The 18,306-nt window shown below is 37.5% G+C and overlaps 1 protein-coding gene across 1 annotated transcript; it reads right to left on the reverse strand.

The window, feature by feature from the left end:
* Positions 1-4: 4 nt before the first annotated feature.
* STX17 (syntaxin 17) lies at positions 5-14,127 on the reverse strand (the record flags this gene model as incomplete). The annotated part of the gene is made up of 3 exons (XM_019614307.1): positions 14,033-14,127; positions 5,371-5,590; positions 5-183 (listed from the first exon to the last, which is right to left on the reverse strand). Coding segments are annotated over exons 2-3 (384 nt in total), but the record flags the coding sequence as incomplete, so codon positions are not given.
* Positions 14,128-18,306: the final 4,179 nt, after the last annotated feature.

Genomic DNA, 18,306 nt, shown 5'->3' on the forward strand with positions numbered 1-18,306 from the left:
AAGTTATTCTGTAACTTGTTAAAAGCCAGAATACCGACAGGATAGTGAGGGAGTCCCAGCATACCTCTTCTAGCGTTTCCCAGGACTCAGCTGCATTTTCATTCTGAGGTATCTCAGGAAGGGGAGAACACATCTGAATTAAACTTTGAGACCCATCATTTGCTTCTGTGTTGTATGAAGTTTCTGAATGAAAAAAATACGATGTTTATAAACAAACACAATGGATCAGATTGCAGGTGACATGCAAAATTTCTCACTCTTGGTATTTCTCATGCATACATTGATATTTAAAATAATTCAAGGCTAGGAACAGCCCCGATAACTACCACAAAGGCAAAAGTCTCACAGCACTACACAATTTCCTAAAAGGAAGTTATTGCCAAAGAAACGGGCTCATTTCTAACAGTGCACTTTCACAATCAGTTCTGAGCACGATCAGAAACTTACACTGCTGAAGTTAGGGCCAGTACATTAATTTCCTATTAGCTGAGCTTTAAAAATTTGTAGAAGAAAATTGAGCTTGGGACAAAACCTTCATTTACACGTGATATCTACACACTGCACTTCCAAAGCTGGTCATTTATTTTGATTATTGTGCTACCACAGTCTGGCTTTCAGCTGTTCCAGCCTAGGAATAGCTAGAGAAAAATTCTGTAGTAAAAGCAATGAAAACCAAGTACCATGCTGCCAAACACGTAGTGCTCTGTCCCGCTGGTAATGGTACTGTGATGATGGCAAACATTTAAAGCTCAGCAGGGCAAAGGAGATGTTCTTGAGCACCTTCCTTTCTAAATTGTCTGTGCTGAGTATAAAAGACAGTAAGACAAATTACTGAGGAAAAAATGTGGAAGGAGTGACAGCCAGGTGGCATGGTGGAAAGCAGATACAATTAACACATACACGCATACCTTCTCCAGCCAAAAGCTTCGTCTTGAGCCATTATGGCTGTAATGGACAAGTGCCTAACTATGGATGGCTACTTCAGTGCTAGGTAAGAACAGCAGCAAGTTTGAGTCTGTTGTAAGGATTAAGTAATAGCTTGGGAACATGAAAAGCAGGCTGGAGAACTTATGTATCTCAAAACAGTGCAAAGATCATGCTGATTTAATAAGATTTCTGAAATATGGCTACTTTAGTAGGACACTGGTGTTTATTTCTTAGGAGGGTGGAAAGCTTAATGTGGGGAAGACTGGAGAGGTATTTCTAACAATGCTGTAGTGTAAATATTACAGTAAAGTCTTCCATGGAAGCAATGAATGTGCCAAGGTACTGTAACAATATTATATAACTGTTACTGCAACTGATACGAACAATGAAAAATGAATAAAAATAACCTTTCTCAATAAAAATTGAGTAATAAAGCAAGCATGAGTAATAAAACATGGAATTAACTTAAGATAAAATAAAAACAATGCATTTTTATAACGTGTCCATTGTTCAACATTTTTATCCCAGCATCTCAGAAGATAGCAAGCACCAATTCTTACTCCTCTCAGATCAATTCAATTCTAACATCAGTAAAGCTGACACTGAGCCATAATTCCTAAGCATGCAGAGAAGTGGTGCAACAACGGTGGACTAAGTTTTATTTCAGGCCTGTTTTTTAATTACTTCTACCCCTTTTCCTTTCAAACTCCAGACGAGGAAGGCACTTTAACTTCTACTACCATCACCTACTCTTCCAAAATATATTTTTGCTCTGTAGCATCAGATTAATTAGAACCACAGAACATCCCATGTTGGATGGGACTCAAAAGAATCAAGTCCAGATTCTGGCTCTGCACAGCACCACCCAAAGCTCAGACCATATATCTGAGATCAGTGTCCAGGCGCTCCATGAACTCCAGCACTCAGGGCCGTGCCCACAGCCCTGTGCAGCCCGTTCCATGCCCACGGCCCTGTGGTGCAGACCTTTTCCCTGACCCCCAGCTTCCCCTCCCCTCACACAGCTCCATGCCGTTCCCTCGGGCCCTGTCGCTGTCACACAGAGCAGAGCTCAGCGCTGCCCTCTGCTCCCTGTGAGGAGCTGCGGCCGCCATCAGGCCTCCCCTCAGCTCCTCTGCTCTGTGCTGAGCCAACACAGGGACCTCAGCCACTCTTCTTCACAGTGCACCTTTGGACATTCTAACAGTTCTGTGTCCCTTTCACATTGCAGCGCTGAGAGCTGCACAGACAGCTGGAAGTGAGGCAGCACAGCACAGAGCACAGTAGGACACCCCTTTCCCTCTCCTGGTGGCAGTGCTGGGTCTGGGGCACCCCAGGGCTCTGCTGGCTCTTTTCATGGGGTGCTTTAAGTACAGCATAACTTGCTGGTCTTAACGTTAAACACTCCGTTCTAAAACAGTCCTTTTCTTAGTACAGTTTATCCTGTATCAAAATGTAGGCATTTTTTGGACAAACCAATTTTCCTGAATATTCTGACACTTGATATTAGTTTTGAGCATTTGATCCCATTCCAATACCTCATGACCCTATTTCAAAACCCAGTTTCTTCTGCCAAGAAATCGTATTCTAATCAGCCATGTGCATGCTCATTCGGTTGAAATTACAATATTCTTAATTCAAAAGTGGGAAAAAAAAGTCTTTAAGCAAATTTGCCTCCTTACAAATGACGTTCCCTGCTCTAGTCTGTCCTTAGTAACCCATGCTGACCTACTGCAGAAAAGCGTATGTCCCTCCAAACACAGAAATGACGCTGAAGATTCGAGTGGCACAAAATGAAGAGAGCGTAAATTTTCAGTCAGTTTACATTGCTATTATTCTCTAATTGCTAAAAATTAGTGACATTAAAAATTCTCAATAAAATTCTTCCCTCAATTCCAAAACATAAGTTAAAGAATAAGAACGATTAGGAAAAAAAAAAAAGGTAAAGTCACATTTGGGCTGAAAATATGAATAGGAAACTTATATTCCCTAGTTTATGTTTTATCAAGGCTAACCAATTTTAATAGAACTGAGAATGGAAATGACTCCACCGCTTCCAGCATTTACACAGAAATGCAGTAATACAAAATACCTCTGTAGACCTCACAGAGCAGCTTCATACTTCATTACATTCAAGATAAAAATCTAATGCTCTGCAATATTCAATATACTGGTTAAAAGATCTCTAGTAATTTTTGGAGTAGAGTCTCACCTTTTGTTAATATTTGTTTAAAATGCAATTAAATTTCAGTTCTATTGGATCTGAGCTCAGGTGAAGGAACCACATCATTTCACTGACATGCCTTCCAAATGGGCAATTTGAATTTGTAAACTCTTTACTTCTCTACCAGATGGGAAGCAACATGCTACAGAGAATGGGCATACTGAAGCTCCTTTGATTAAGATCAGCAGCCAAGATTTCCTTTCAGGACTGCAGCCTCTAAGCACAAAAGAACAGGCGATACACTGCATCCGTGCTAGCAATTCAACAGAGCTGCTTTCACAGCAGTCAGGCAAACCATCCAAAAAAAAACCCTATATAATTAAATTTAGTTGTCTGCCTTACTGTATGTTTCACTTTAAATGGGATGAGCTATTTCTGTATTCCTGAGCTGACATATAGGAGTATGTCATTCCAGTAATGATATTCTATCTCCTCATCTCAATCTCTGCGATCAATTTCTTGTCTTTTTAAGGTGTGGTTATGCTCGGTCTCCATCACAATTTAAAGGTATTTCAGATTAAAAAGCAGTCCTGATCTCTGAAATTACACTGCAGTTCTCACTTGCTATCCATGTAACTGTTAGAAAAGCAAAAGACCCTTCCAAGAAAATAACCGAATGTACTGAGGACAACTGCAGAAAGTTGCAGAAAAAAGGTGTTTTAAATGTTATTCTGATTGTAACACAGAAGAGGTCATAAGGAGCTTGAAAGTAATGGCTAATAAAGATGAATACCAGAGTTGCCTATCCTAAATCTCGGAATAAGACCAAAGACAGTGAGCACCCCAAAAAAGAAGTATCGACAAATTCAGCAAACTGGTTAATACAACCTATGGGAAAGAAACTCCAAAAGGTTAAAGGAATGCAAAAGAGCTAAATAAATGGTAGCAAGAAAGTTTCTATGACTGCCATCAGAGAAAGACAAAGGAAGTATAAGTACGTGCATCACCAGGTGAAGAAAGAAAACAACAGATGACACAGAGCTACATGAAGTCAGTCTTTCCACAAAAAAGCAGCTGTAATCTGACACTTGATGCAATTAACTTTAACAAGAAGGCAAAAGAAAAAGATAAAGAAAACAGGTTCAAAATATTGAGATGTATTTGAAACCTGAAGTGTCTGATGAAAGTCACTCCAGATTATTTAAGAAACAACCTTGGAAAACACAAACATATTTTTCTCTCTGTAGAGAGCATGAACAATATCCCAGAGGACTGCAAGAGAACAAACTCAGCTATCTTCTTTTGTTTGGAGAGGAAGAAGGATGCAGTAAATAGCCAGACTTTGATATCCACAACGATATTAGGTTAAACTCCTGAACAATCAGCTCAGAAATATCCGAAAGCTAAAAGATGCTGAAAGTCTTGAAAATAATCAAGAATCATATATGTTAGAAACCAATTAAATCACTTTAACCGGTCTGGCAAGAAGACATGAATTGCAGATTTGATGCAACTTGTTTTTTGTTACACTTACCAATACTACTACACACGATGTTCTTGAAAGCCCATTTTTCTAAATCAACTTTTCTTTCTGTTAGACTTAGTTCCTTGCTAATTACACTTGAAACAGTTCCTGTAGTTCTTTATATAGCAGCAAGAAGGGTCATGAAATAAAATGTGAGGGCAGGTTCTTTTACAATGTCATGGACTGAAAACACACTATTTTAAAGATGCATGAAATTGCCAAACAATTTTAAACAACGCTGCTACTGAAGTAATAAATCTAATTACTATTATGTAGAAGGATATAACTGATAAAATCAACTTTCTCACAGATTAATAGTAGAGAATGCTGGCTAATGCCACGGCAGAGTATTTCCCCTGGAGGCAGAATGGTACAAGACAATGAGAATCTATTTTGTGCAGAAAGGAAGGAAAAACAGCCAACATCTGACTTGTTGTGTGCTCTAGTGCATTTGCAAAATCCTTAACTTAAATGTATTTATAATATTTTCTGCTTTTTGTCTGTTACCAAGGTCAAATGCTAAAGAAAGAGGTATTCTCTCTGTCATGGAAGGCCACACCTACTCTGTTTCTTAAGATACTTACTTATCAAAACTCAGTAGCGGGTAATAAGAAAAGTGGCATAAGGAAAGAAAATCCACTTCTGAATTAACAATTGTTATTCAACTGAAATCTCTTTAGTTTCTTTCATTTATATTTACTCAAAAGTGCAGAATGGACACAACGATACAATAGATACAGAAATGAAATTCTACTACCTCCTCCTACAGTTGCAGATCTGGTTAAGGAGGCATCCTCCTGTCCTTCTAGTTGCCTTTTAAGTTCTTCTGCAGATTCAGAATGGAGCTGCAGGAAGTGTTTTATGGCAGATGAAGCTTCATCTTTCACTGGATTTATCATTCGTTGCAGAACTGGGATGTCTTCCTGTCGGACTCGCAAACAAAGTTTTTCCATCTCTCTCATATTGGCTCGAAGTTGCTGTAACAATTTTAATATATTTAATGCCTTCTGTCATTAGGAAGTAACTGTCATTTTGATCAATGCATTTTCTAAGCGATCATAAAAAGTGCCATTTCTAAGTTTTAATAAACTAGGAGAAATAAAACCTCTAAAAGTCCCTACTTTAAAAGAACCTTTTTGTTCTTGGCCACCTCTCCTCTAGATCCGTTCTTCTTTCCAGCCTGCACTGTTTGAATGCTTTTGATTCACGTAACAAAGACTCCTCCTAATGTGGTTACAGCCACTGCCTCCAGCCACACACTCGAACCTCCCTTTGAACGTCTCCTGGATCTCCTAGATTCTGCTTTTTTATGATCCAGAGCTATTCCCTGGTCTTTTTGTACCGCTCTTGCAGAAAAGTCACCCCATAAAACTCAGCAAAGAAGTCCTTGCTCCACATGCCACAACTTAAAGCCTCTCCATTTTGAATGAATGGCCAATCTCCTACTCTTTGTAAGTCATACTGTAAGTATTCTACTCCACTGAAAGTACTTCTGAGTGCGTTTGACTTGGAAGCACTACTAGATTCACAACCAGTTTGTTATGTCTGTTGTATTTTTCATATTTTCTTGTGCAATGTCACTCAACTTTCTACAGTAAAAAACAAATGGTGGCAGTAATTCCCTCTTCAATGGAATTTGGAAAAAAAAAACAACAGTTTGTACACACAGTGCATAGAGTAGATGTACTGATCAGAATCTTTCTGGAAGTGTCCCACCTTCTGTAACAGCAATTAAGCCATCTGCTCCAGATGAGTAAGAACCAAGTATCAAGGAAGAGGTTGCACCTATTACCTCTTTCAGTAGTGTCAGCCAACCACAAAACAAGGGAGAAATATTTATTTAAGTCATCCCCATCAATATTTTTGTTTCCTTGTTGTCAACTTCATCCACTTCTCCAAGTTAAGAGTCAGGCCGCTTTTGTTTAGAATTTCAACTAAAATATTTAAATGATCATAGAATCATAGAATGGTTTGGGTTGGAAGGGGCCTTTAAGATCACCTAGTTCCAACCCCCTGCTATAGGCAGGGATCTCCCTCTAGACTGGTTGCTTGGAGCCCCATCCAGCCTGGCTTCAATGCTTACAGGGAAGGGGCGTCCACAACCTCACTGGGCAACCTGTTCCAGTGTCTCACCACCCTCACAGTAAAGAATTTCTTCCTAATATCTAGTCTAAATCTACCCTCTTCCAGTTTAAACCATTTCTCCTGTTGCTACATGCCCTTATAAAAAGTCCCTCCCTAGCTTTCCTGTAGGCCCCTTCAGTTACTGGAAGGCTGCTTTAAGATACTTCTGGTCCCTCCTTTTCTCCAGACTGAAGAGCCCCAGCTCTCAGCCTGTCTTCATATGGGAGGTACTCCAGCCTTCATCTTCATGGCCCTCCTCTGGATGTGCTCCAACAGGTTCCTGTTGTTGGGGCTTCACAATTCTCCTAATTTACCTTTCAATTATTTAAATTATTTTGGTGTCTGTGACTGGTTTGGTCCTTTGCCAAAATATTTACACAAGTTGCATAAAGTCAAGATATCTAAATAAAGTGACTGCTCCTTAGAATCTGTGTTTTTATTGTTGTTATTGTTTTTGTTTTTAAATAATAAGCAACTGTGGTGATTAATGCACTTCAGAATGCAACAGTTTGTGATTCTCAATTTTCCCAAAACTATCATTTTTATTTTGTAAAGACCTCTTTATGGACAAAGGAGAAGGATTACTAAGATACAGAAATATCTCTAATTGCAAGCGTTTAAAGTGGATATGAACTACTCACAACCAGCAAGAATAACCTGTATGCAGGCATCTCTTGTGACATAAATTTTTGTCTAGGGCAAAATTTCATTGCCTAGGCATTTAAAATCTGGAAATGCATGCACCTTCTCTTTCTCTAGAAACTGAACAAAAGAAATTGATAGCCCAAATTATACTACTCATTGTTTTAGGGCACAGTTTTTATGTATTTTTTTTTAAATAAGACTTCAATAAAAACTATATTCGTTGCATTACATTATAAGGAGATATAGCGATTTATATTATTCATTCCACTATTTACCAACTGTTTTAAATATTCTTCTCATAGCAGAACAAAAGAATGAATTAACACCAGAGAGTGGTTAGGAAAATAAAGGTGTTTTTTTTTTTTTTTCAATAACAGAAACCAGGTTCAGGTAACAATGCCTTAGGAAAGCAATCTTGCATACCTGAAAAAGCAGGAAGTAATTGGAACTCATTTTATTTATACACACCAGCAGAACTAACATTTTTAATGTGCTTGAAAAAAATAATAGAATTATAATTAGAAAAGGAAAATAATTCAACAACAAATTCAAGTAATGCTGTATGAGACACATTAGGCAACCAAAGAACTATTGATTCAGAAAAATCATTTGTCAAATTAATACGAGAATATTCTATTGTATGTTTAAATTAATACTATTACCAGTCAATTTAGGCTACATTATTTAAGATTAACCCCAAGTAAAAACAGTAATTAACAACAAAATGAATAGGGAGATGGACACAATAAATAATTTTGCAAGATATCAAGTTAAATTAGAAACATGGCGCACTAATTTTCTATATACATTCATCTTAATCTATCTCCCATGGTTTCCTCAAGAGCACTGAAAAAGGGAGAATGCTATCATTGTCACAGTCCACCACATGCCAAAATTCTCATTTTATAAAACCTTGGAATTTAATTTAAAAGACCAAATAGGACTATCTAGATGCAACATTTCATTATTTAGTTTGCAGGAACCATACACAGAGGACTGAGAGAAGGTTATCATGCTGTTCTGTTTCAGGGATAAAGATATTATCCTGACTTTGGCTTTAATGGAAACAGAAAATGGTAAGCCAAACAAAAACCTGTTGTTTAGGAGCCAAGCAGCCTGTAAGAAACAGTTTCAACAATGAGTTTGGTGTGAGTTAATAATGCTTCCAAAGCAGCTTCTTAAAAAGGAAATGTTTTCCAGTTGGAATTAAGATGTAGCTCTGTAAGGGATTTACAGCACTGTAAGTACAGCTAGAGCAAATTACTAGTATAGCAGAAGCATGAGTATGATGACAGAATGGCTTGGATTGAAAGGAACCTTACAGACCATCTTGTTCCAATCCCCTGCTATGGGCAGGGAAACCTCCCGCTAGATCAGATTGCTCAAAGCCCCATCCAGTCTGGCCTCGAACACTTTCAGGGATGAGGTATCCACAGCTTCTCTGAGCAGCCTGTGCCAGTGCCTTGTCAATCATCGTCATGAAGAATTTTGTCATATATCCAATCTAAATCTACGCTTGTTCAATTTAAAATTGTTGCCCCTCATCCTGGTAAAGAGTCTTTCTGCATCTTTCTTATAAGCTCCCTTTGTATATTTGAAGACCTCGATGAGATCTCCCCGGAGCTCTCTACAGGATGAACAAGCCCAGCCCCTTCAGCCTGTCTTCCTAAGAGACGTGCTCCAGTCTTCCTCTGGACCCACTGTGCCAGGTCCATGTCTGTCTTGTCGTAAAGACCCAGTTACTGTGCAACGACCAAAGGTGCTCGAGTTTCAAAATCTTGAACAGAAGCTTCAAGAGGTAGAAACTCCAAGGCATGGCTAAGACTAACCCTTAGTTTCACTGCACATTATTATATTGCTGATCAAAGATAAATATTTGCGAGAAAAAAGACAGAGGAATCAAATAATGGCATTTGCATATTTGGTGAAATGTAGTTTTAGTACCTCTTGGTCTGTGGATTTGGAAATGACTCTCATTCAATTTATTGTCAATTAAACAAGCTAAATGTAATCAGCCTAGCAAGGGCCCTAAGCCCTGCTGTGAGGAGATGCATCTCAGGAGCTCATCAGGGTGTAACCTGATAAATGCTACAGAAATGCAAGTGGCTGTGACTTCTTTTCATAATCATTTTGGGACAACAAGGAAGGCAACACGCAACGCTGTTCTCATTCATGCAAACTCCTCAGTTCTGAATTCACCAAATTCAGCCTAAAAGTCTCAGAATTTTTCTTCATAATACATGGAATTCTGGTCTGTTAGCTTTCAACAAACAAAGCAGAACAAAACAACTCTTTGTTTCAACTAGCTTTCTCACAAAAAAATTTAGGATAAAGCTGGCAAACTCTTTGTGAAATCATCCCTTCAGAGAGTGATCTGTTGTCAATATTTCATTTTTGATACTTACCTAATTTGATTTCCAAAAGACTTCTTCATGAAGAGCTACAGCCTTTTTGATAATACTGTAGGATTTCATTATCCTAACTGCCACAGTTTTTTCTCATGTCTAACAGAAATGCAGAGGAAAGCATGGCCTGTCTTCTGTGCAGCAATCTTTCAAGTCTGCAAGCGGATAACATGCCATTGCCAGACACTTCTCGAACAAAAAATAATAATTTTTCTGCCTTTCCAAGGAAATTGAACTTTATTCCTCAATTTCTGATCATTTTCATTGCTCTCCCTGAATACTCCCTACAAGTCCACAGTCTCTATAAAAGAGTGGTGTCCAAAGTGGAGAAGTCCTGGGATCCTACTAATGCTGACCAAAGAGACTGCCTGATATTGTGCACTGACTGCTCTCTAGTTTATATATCTCATGTTGTTATTTGGTGCTTTTTTTTGGTCACTGTCACTATCACACTGCAGGCTCACTTTTACTCCGTGTCTCACAAGCTCTCATCTATAGAGCTACCATCTGAAGAGCATCACATGCTGCATTTATGCTGTCAGTGATTCCTGCCTAATGACTGTCTTTGTCACTATCCAAAATCAGACTGATCTCAACATCATTATACATTTTAATCCTGTCCTCTCCAACAGAATCCCTGAGTCTCTCACAGCTTTACACCATTTGTTATACAACAAAAATAATATTACATGGCTATTATTTAATGCTTTCCTCCCTAGGTCTCAGAGGACTTTATTGGGATAAGGTTCACCGTTCACAAATGGGTACAGAACTGAGGTAGGGACACAAAGTGAACCCAGCTTTTCCAAACTGTACACAGATTTGGTGGTAAGAGATCCACCAGAATGCTACGGTATGTGAACATTACCAGAAACACTGTACCAGCTACACCAGTCTCTTGTGTACAAGTGACTTCATGACATTTGAGAACAAATAACTGGTGAAAAATAAATAAATAAATAAAAGAAACAATGAAACTCCCATGTAACTGCAGGCAAACACACATAGTGACCTGCACTGCCATGTCATGGCACTGAGCCTGGGCCAAGGGCAAATAACAGCACAACGGAAAGACGTAGTTACAAAAAGCATTAGGTACATCACAGTGCTTCAGTGTTGACCCAAGAAGAGGCTCTGACACCAGGATAAACACTGTGTCTCCATGGCCCCACCTTACATGAATGTCAATGGAGCTTGAGGAGGCCAAAGCCCTTGCAATGGAGATAGAACTTCAGATTTTTCCAGGACCGGTGGAGATCTCTCATGTTATGTGGAAAAGACCAAAGTCATACATATAAAATGATTCTGAAACTCGAGTACTATCTAAGGCAACAGCAGCTACTTTAACATTCTCCATGGAAGTATCTGCCTCAGACTCTCATCCTTGGTGATACTTATATCCAGATTCCATAGAAACTCCACCATTTCACTTATGCTTCCTCCAACAGCCTACGCAGCTCCCAGGGCCAGCAATTAACTGAATCATTGTGATCAAGCCAGTATTACATTTAGTCTCCGCCATCATTATTCTCTTTTTCTTCTTTATTAAGTGTAATGTCATACACTACTTCCAACAATTTACACTTTAAATGATTTATGCTGAAATAGTACATGGAAGCCATATGATCTGCCATCTCCAATGAATCAGTCCCTTTTTATCTCCTGTCTTCCGTGTGTTATTCAACACTCCTCCCATTCTGCACATTGTTGTTTAAAAACCAAATAGCATCTCTAAATAAAGCTACCATCCAAACCTCTCTCAAACATAAATTTTTTAAGGAAGTATTACAATAGCTTAGCTGTGTGTACTCTTGTCATCATTTATTTTCCCTGGACTTCATTCAAATATTGTTACAAAGGATATACGGTAAAAAGTTCCAGGTATAGGTCAAATAAACTCTAAATTACGGCTATATGTACCCTACAGATAGCAAAAGGCTGCAACAATGAACTGATTTTACATGACCCTTCATTGATACTACAAACAATTGCGTATACAAGAGTTGTTTTCTCAGGGTGTCTTCATGCCCCACATAGATTTTCCATTTCCTCACTTTCTTTTTTAGAAGTTTTTCCTGTGGCATTCAGTCACCAGAAAGAAGAGGTACACACTTATGCTCATCTATACTTCTATTAGAATTTTGACCATCATCAAACTTAAAACAGAAGTAATTATTCTGGGTAAACTGAAAATTCAGAAAAATGGCTAATTATGTGCACATGGATTAAATGTAGAGTGGCTGTGCATATATTTGTCTAAAACCTGTGGCGGATGCCTTGGGTCAATATTGACTTAGGGATTCCTAATGTATTTTTACAACATCTAATTTTGAGAGCAAAGTGTGTGCTGCGGAGAACATTTGGTATCACAATAATTAATCTGATTTCTTCGCAAACAAACAGATCACAAGTCCATTGGTAAACATTTAAACAGCTTACAGCAAACACATTCTACATGTCATAAATTTATTATCGACTAATCCAGACTACTAACTATTTAATTAAAATAGAGAGCTACTCTACACTTCCTGCAGATCCAGATCCAGATCCTTATTTAGCCCTCTGGGTATCTGAATGCGACCAGCTTGATGCAGAACTTGCATCCTGACCTATAAGAAGTAAAGACTGAATAAAAAGGAAGAAAATTTATTCTGACTGAAAGTGCAAATCACAGGCTTTAGGCCCAAGGTAAACATAAATATTTCTAGAGATAAGTATATTTTATTACTAAGAGATGTCACATGTTTAAAAACAACATCCTCAACATGACTGCTGTTTCTGTAATTTTTGATACTTTTGTCATGGTAGACAAATGACACCGAACATAAGGTGCCCCAAGAGAAACCTCTCTTACCCTTCAGATGTGAATGTAGACTACAGCACAGACACAGGCAAACACCTGAACAGCACTGATTTTGCAAATCCCTTCGGCATCCTTTTTTAATGCTACAAGGAATAAACTTATTTTATGCTCAAATGTCAAAAACGCTTAGTGAAAAACTAAGCACTCAAATAAGCACTCAAATCTCCAAATAACAGAGAAATCCAATGGATTTCACATATAACTCCTAATCATCTATAGGAAAAAAGCTCATTAATACCTTCTGTTCCTCAAAAAAAGTAACTCTAGCTCTGCCTTCTGCCTAGTGCTGTTGTTTAATTACAGTGCATTTCTTTCTGAGTTTTTTTTTCCTTTTCCATTTTTAGTCTGGCCTAATTATCCACAGGAGTCAGGAAAGTATTGCAATAAGCACGGTATTTTAAAATTTTAAAATCTGATGTTTTAGGACTGTGCCATCCCCACTGGCAAGGCCTGCTCGATGCAGGATAGGTTACAAAAGGTTTGGTCCAGTAGCAAAGTCTTGCCCCTGTTCTGAAAAACAACTGTAAAATCAACACAGGATGCCTCTCCTGCTGGTTAAGATCGGTCTGTTACCAGTTTTGCCAGTACCAGCTGCTATACCTGCATCAGCAAAACTTGTGAAGATCTGGTCTTTGTGGTTTTCTGCAGTCTATTTTGGCTGTGCACTACCAATGTTTGGCATTACCTTTGGCACCCATTTTCATCAGGACATGGTTTTTATTTTTTTAAAAGCAGATATGAGATTCCTTCTGTGCTGAGTTATGGTTGACTATGCATGAAGCCAATGAGATGATACCATGCAGACAAATGGGTCTGGTGCTTCATCCTTTGAAAATACGATGCATGTAATAATAGATTTGCACATCAAACTAGTAGTGCAGATGTTTGGTCTGAAACTATGCTTCAGAATTAACACTGGCTCATTATCTCACTGTTTTCTAACTCACTCATGTAATAGGATAGTTCACAAAATGCCAGTCTCCCACCCCCACTGCACATAAAGCTGTATGCAAATACTAGTTGGGATATCAGCAGTCACCTATGCACTTGAAATCATACACAGTATCAAAAAAAACTCCCCGTAAATTTACACAAAATAATTTAATATAAGAACTTGAAAAGATGACTAGAAATTATTTGTTCAAGAACTCTGATCATTCCCACTGACATGCCATCCCACACGCTTCAAAACATTTCTGACTGTATTTGCCTCATAGGACAAAATTAAGAAATCCCTAACCTTTTAAACAAAGCAAAGTAATACAATATTTCAGGCAAATCCCTCTGTAAAATATACTTCTCTGTAAAGATCTGCCCCTAAGGCATCAGGTATTATATATGTAATTCATTTCCATTAACATCACTGATTTTAATGTCCTTACCTGAACTGTTCGTCCTGCATTAATGTGCTCTTCATGCAATCTGTCCCACAGTCTGCATCTTTGATACTAAAAGAAAGAAAAACACTCCATGTAATTGCTTTTTCCCCTCTCCACGTGGCTAAGCAGAAAAAGGAACCTCTTTAGTTTTCCCAAATTAACAGTAAAAAAAAAGCCGAGTCATAGGCATTTCTGCTGCAAAATCAGAGAATTAAATGGCAATGTATTTTGTGGATAATTTTGCACAACATATTTTCATTGAATTGCAGATAATCCAGGCTTTGGCATCGGATCTTAACAGCAAAGAAATACAGCAGCATCCCAACACTGCTGTGGCATAAATCACTTGGTGGTCAGTAAAAGGAAGGGAAGAACAGGAAAAAGGAACCGAGGGGTGGGGACTGGTCACATAGGACAACAAGGTATCTGATATTATTTACAAAGAGAACCACACTCATTACACAACACTACTGTTTACATTTACACTTTCCCTTTTTCCTATGCAGTTACGATGATCACCAAGGCAAATCTGGCGCCCGTTTGAAGCTCCACTGGTGTTTTAATGGGAAACAATCCACATAGCACTTCATACAGGACAGACCAGAGTCATTATTCCATTAGCTAAATGCAAGTTTTGCAAAATCACTGCGTATCAAGACATACAAACCTTTTCATTATTAAAATATATCAATCCCTGCTACCTGTTGACCTAAGTAACATACATGATCAAAGCAGAGAATGCCCCAAGTAAAATAACAGAAAAGCAGAAGTTATGAATCCTGGAACAGGAGATGAAATCATCAAAGGAGAGATTTAAAATGCTAGGCAATACTAGGATGTTCTTTTAAACTGTTTAAATAACAAAATATTTATCACTATTTTTGATGTATTTTTATGTAAATTTTAACTCCCCAGTTTTCTAATATGCTTTGGTGCTAATTAAAATACCATTTTATCTACTATGTGCATATTTTATTGATTATCTCTCTGGTTACAGAGGCCAGCGTAATGAGGATCACGTGTTACTCTGTTTGCTAAAACATGACAAGAAATAAGAAGTTAGTCATATTCAGAGAAAATTGCTCCTTCATGTTACAATTCTGAAGTGCTTTCAAAGAGAAAACACTTAACATTCAGTTAAGTCATATTAAAATTATTTTTCTTGAAAATGAGCAACTTCTGCATAAATTATTACACTATTAAAATTATAGCCATTACTCTTTAAAATAAAATTCACAAAAAGCCTGGATCAGCATTGGGCCTTCCAGTTCAGTCATCCCTGAAGAAATAACAAGTACTTCTGAGGGTGAAACAAGAAGGGTTTGGGAAAAAAAATATATTTTTTTTTTCAGTTTCAACTGATTGCATTATAATGTTCACATTCTCAACAATAAAAAAAGTTTTCCAATTAAGAAGAAAAATAATTCCTTAGGAAACCTTTTTTGCTTTTCTCCATTTCATGCCCAGCAAATGTATGGCCTCAAACAGCATCATGACTGAATACATCCAGAGCAATGACTGTTGTCAGAGAACTCTTCCTCACTGACCCACCTTTGTCACCCATCAGAAAGTAGGCCATACTACTGCCCAATGTTCACCTTGTTTGGCTCAGGGACAAGACACAGCAAACTCTGAACACAGATACTACCTCTATTTAGCATTAAGAAATACACATAAAACTGAGGTCCATGAATTAAAAATGCCTACAGAATACTCACATATTTAATTTGCCTACAGCCAAATAGTTACACTCCACATCAGAAATACAAAACAAAGTTATTTTTAGACACTCAGTCTCTTTGCCTGCTTGCTTCTTCTCTTTCGAAGACTGTCTTAAAAAGACTTTCATGTTTATGTTTTGAATCCATTCCATTTCTTCCAGAAACTATTTACTAGACATGGAAAAAACTCAAAACTTTTCAGAATGCCTTCTGCATTCATTTTAGTAGCAGGCTAAATCTTAATTAATGTCAATTTGAACAATAGAAGTCTTAGGCAAATGTATACATTGGGATGAAGCCAGCAGTTAAGACTCAGATTTCTGTGTTCCTCATTTTGTGTCACCTCTCCTTCATCCATCATCTCACCATGTCAGCAGGCTCATGTCAAAGAGAGCAAGTATTTCACAAACTACTTTAATTGAGTGCAACAGAGAAAAGATTGCTATGGTTTACACTAATTCTTTTTTTGTTTTTTTCCTTAGGGACTGTTAATCTTCCCCAGCAATGTTCAGGATAGCATGCCAAAACCCCCATCTTTCTTTCACCTGACAGGAACGAACAAATTTGAAGCTCCTTTGGATAAGCATGCATTTTATTCCCCGTTTCAGAGTGAAAGAAAACAAGAAATCTTAAGGTTAAAAAAAAAAGAAAGAAAAAAAGAAAAGGAAAATAATTTTAAAAACCCACAAGCATAGATTACCAATTCCTTAATTTTTAAGTCTTTAGGAACTCACATATGGAACACTGGACTCAAAACAGTGTTTCACTGTCATCTTTGAAATGCAATACTATGATGGTGGATTTATGGCATACACTTCCCTTGGAAAGGTGTACTCAAGGTCACATTTCATTATATATTGATTTTATAGTTTCTTCAAACAGTGATTTAGTAGATTAATTGTTTGGACTATCTCTGGAACCTCAGGTTTAAATCAATATTCATGAAATGAGGTTAGAGATATTGGCTTCATCGTAAGTAAATAATTTTGCTGCTCTAAGCAATTTGACATAATTAGTGATTTTTGCTTAAAAGTAGCCTGTAAAATAAACAAGACTAGATTCTACAAAATTATCCTTTTACCCCCAGAGATATTTGGTTTGCATGACTGAAAGTTAAATTTTACAAAAAAATATTTTTTGAGAAAACCACTTAAGCTGCTGACACCGACAGCATGCAGAAATACTGTAACACAATCATTATGGGCTAAAACGCATATAAAAGACATACGAGTGTAAATCACTATGAAAGTATTTCAACCAAACTACTGCTAGAGTTCTAATAATCTAAAACTAACTTGAGGAAAAGATTTCAAATGCAGGTTTGATGTATTTTTATTCTTGCACTCTCGTAAAGCTGTCAAAAATGTGAAGTTTGGAATAGAAATAGTTTCTACAACTTGGTAAGTGTTTAAAAAAATAAAGAAACTTTCAAATTTTAAGAACATTACCCAAAGTGTGGGCTTTTCAAAGAAAAAGGCATTCAGAGTAGCTTTATACTTGCATGTTTTTCTTCTCATAAATGTTTATGTTGTATTTCTTATCAATACAGAGTTTTGACCGCTGAATAGCTCCTGACACAGTTGCAAGTGTTTATTTAAAAGTTTTACCTGTAGTTATTTGTTTCCAGTAATTTTACTTAGTAATAATTCAAATATCTAATCTGCCAAGACTTGCATCGTCTAAAGATGTAGAATTTTTTTTTATTAATAATAGACTAAAGAAAGACAAATCTGTACTAAATGTTGCTGTAACTTTTGGCTTCCATAAAAGAAATGTTCTGAAAGAAATGCACTTAATTTTAAGATCAGTTTACAAACGTTTAAGAATTGTTCTGATACACAAATTTCTTAAGTTGATTATGTCAGTGTGAACGATCTGTTCAGTCAGTAATCTAAATAAGCTCAAGAAATGCCCCAAATACTTTTAGATTGCATCAGATTTTTACATTAAAATATAAACTACTCAATAAAGCATGGTATTTTAATGAGGCCAACCAATGCCATCACAAGAGCACTGGTTTGTATTTCCTATAATTAAATTGTGGCTAAGAATGAGCTTCTCTGGCAGCGCTTCAAACAAAGTGTTAAATCACAATTAATCTAAAACCTCATTTCATCCCCAGTGCTACTCTTTTCTGAATTTTCTTCTAGACACAGAATATCATCCTTATAAACATTCCCCTTCTGTCTGCAGAACAGGAATGCTTAACTCGTTTGAGTTGCTGGGCCAGTAAAAATGCCAGTTGATCAACACAAGGCTGAATTAAGTGGAATGTATTTCACCCCTTTCTTGACACCATGGTAACTCTATCTGGCTAGATACAGCGTAATTATTCCTTGTTTAAATACCTAAGAGATTTCCAGTAGCATCAACAAGTAGCTGCCCACCCCTCCTCACCAGCTTGGTGCTGCTGCTGAATGCGGCAGCTCCCAACACCAGCCCTCACACAGATCATGTCTCTCTTTCTCATTACAGCATCCAAAGCCATAGGAAGCCCCTTGGTAGGGAGTTTATGGATGCTAAATAAGTGAGGGTGTGGGTTTTTTTTTTTTTTTG

The sequence above is a fragment of the Meleagris gallopavo genome, chromosome 3 (assembly GCF_000146605.3).
Source record: "Meleagris gallopavo isolate NT-WF06-2002-E0010 breed Aviagen turkey brand Nicholas breeding stock chromosome 3, Turkey_5.1, whole genome shotgun sequence".
NCBI classification, from domain to species: domain Eukaryota; kingdom Metazoa; phylum Chordata; class Aves; order Galliformes; family Phasianidae; genus Meleagris; species Meleagris gallopavo.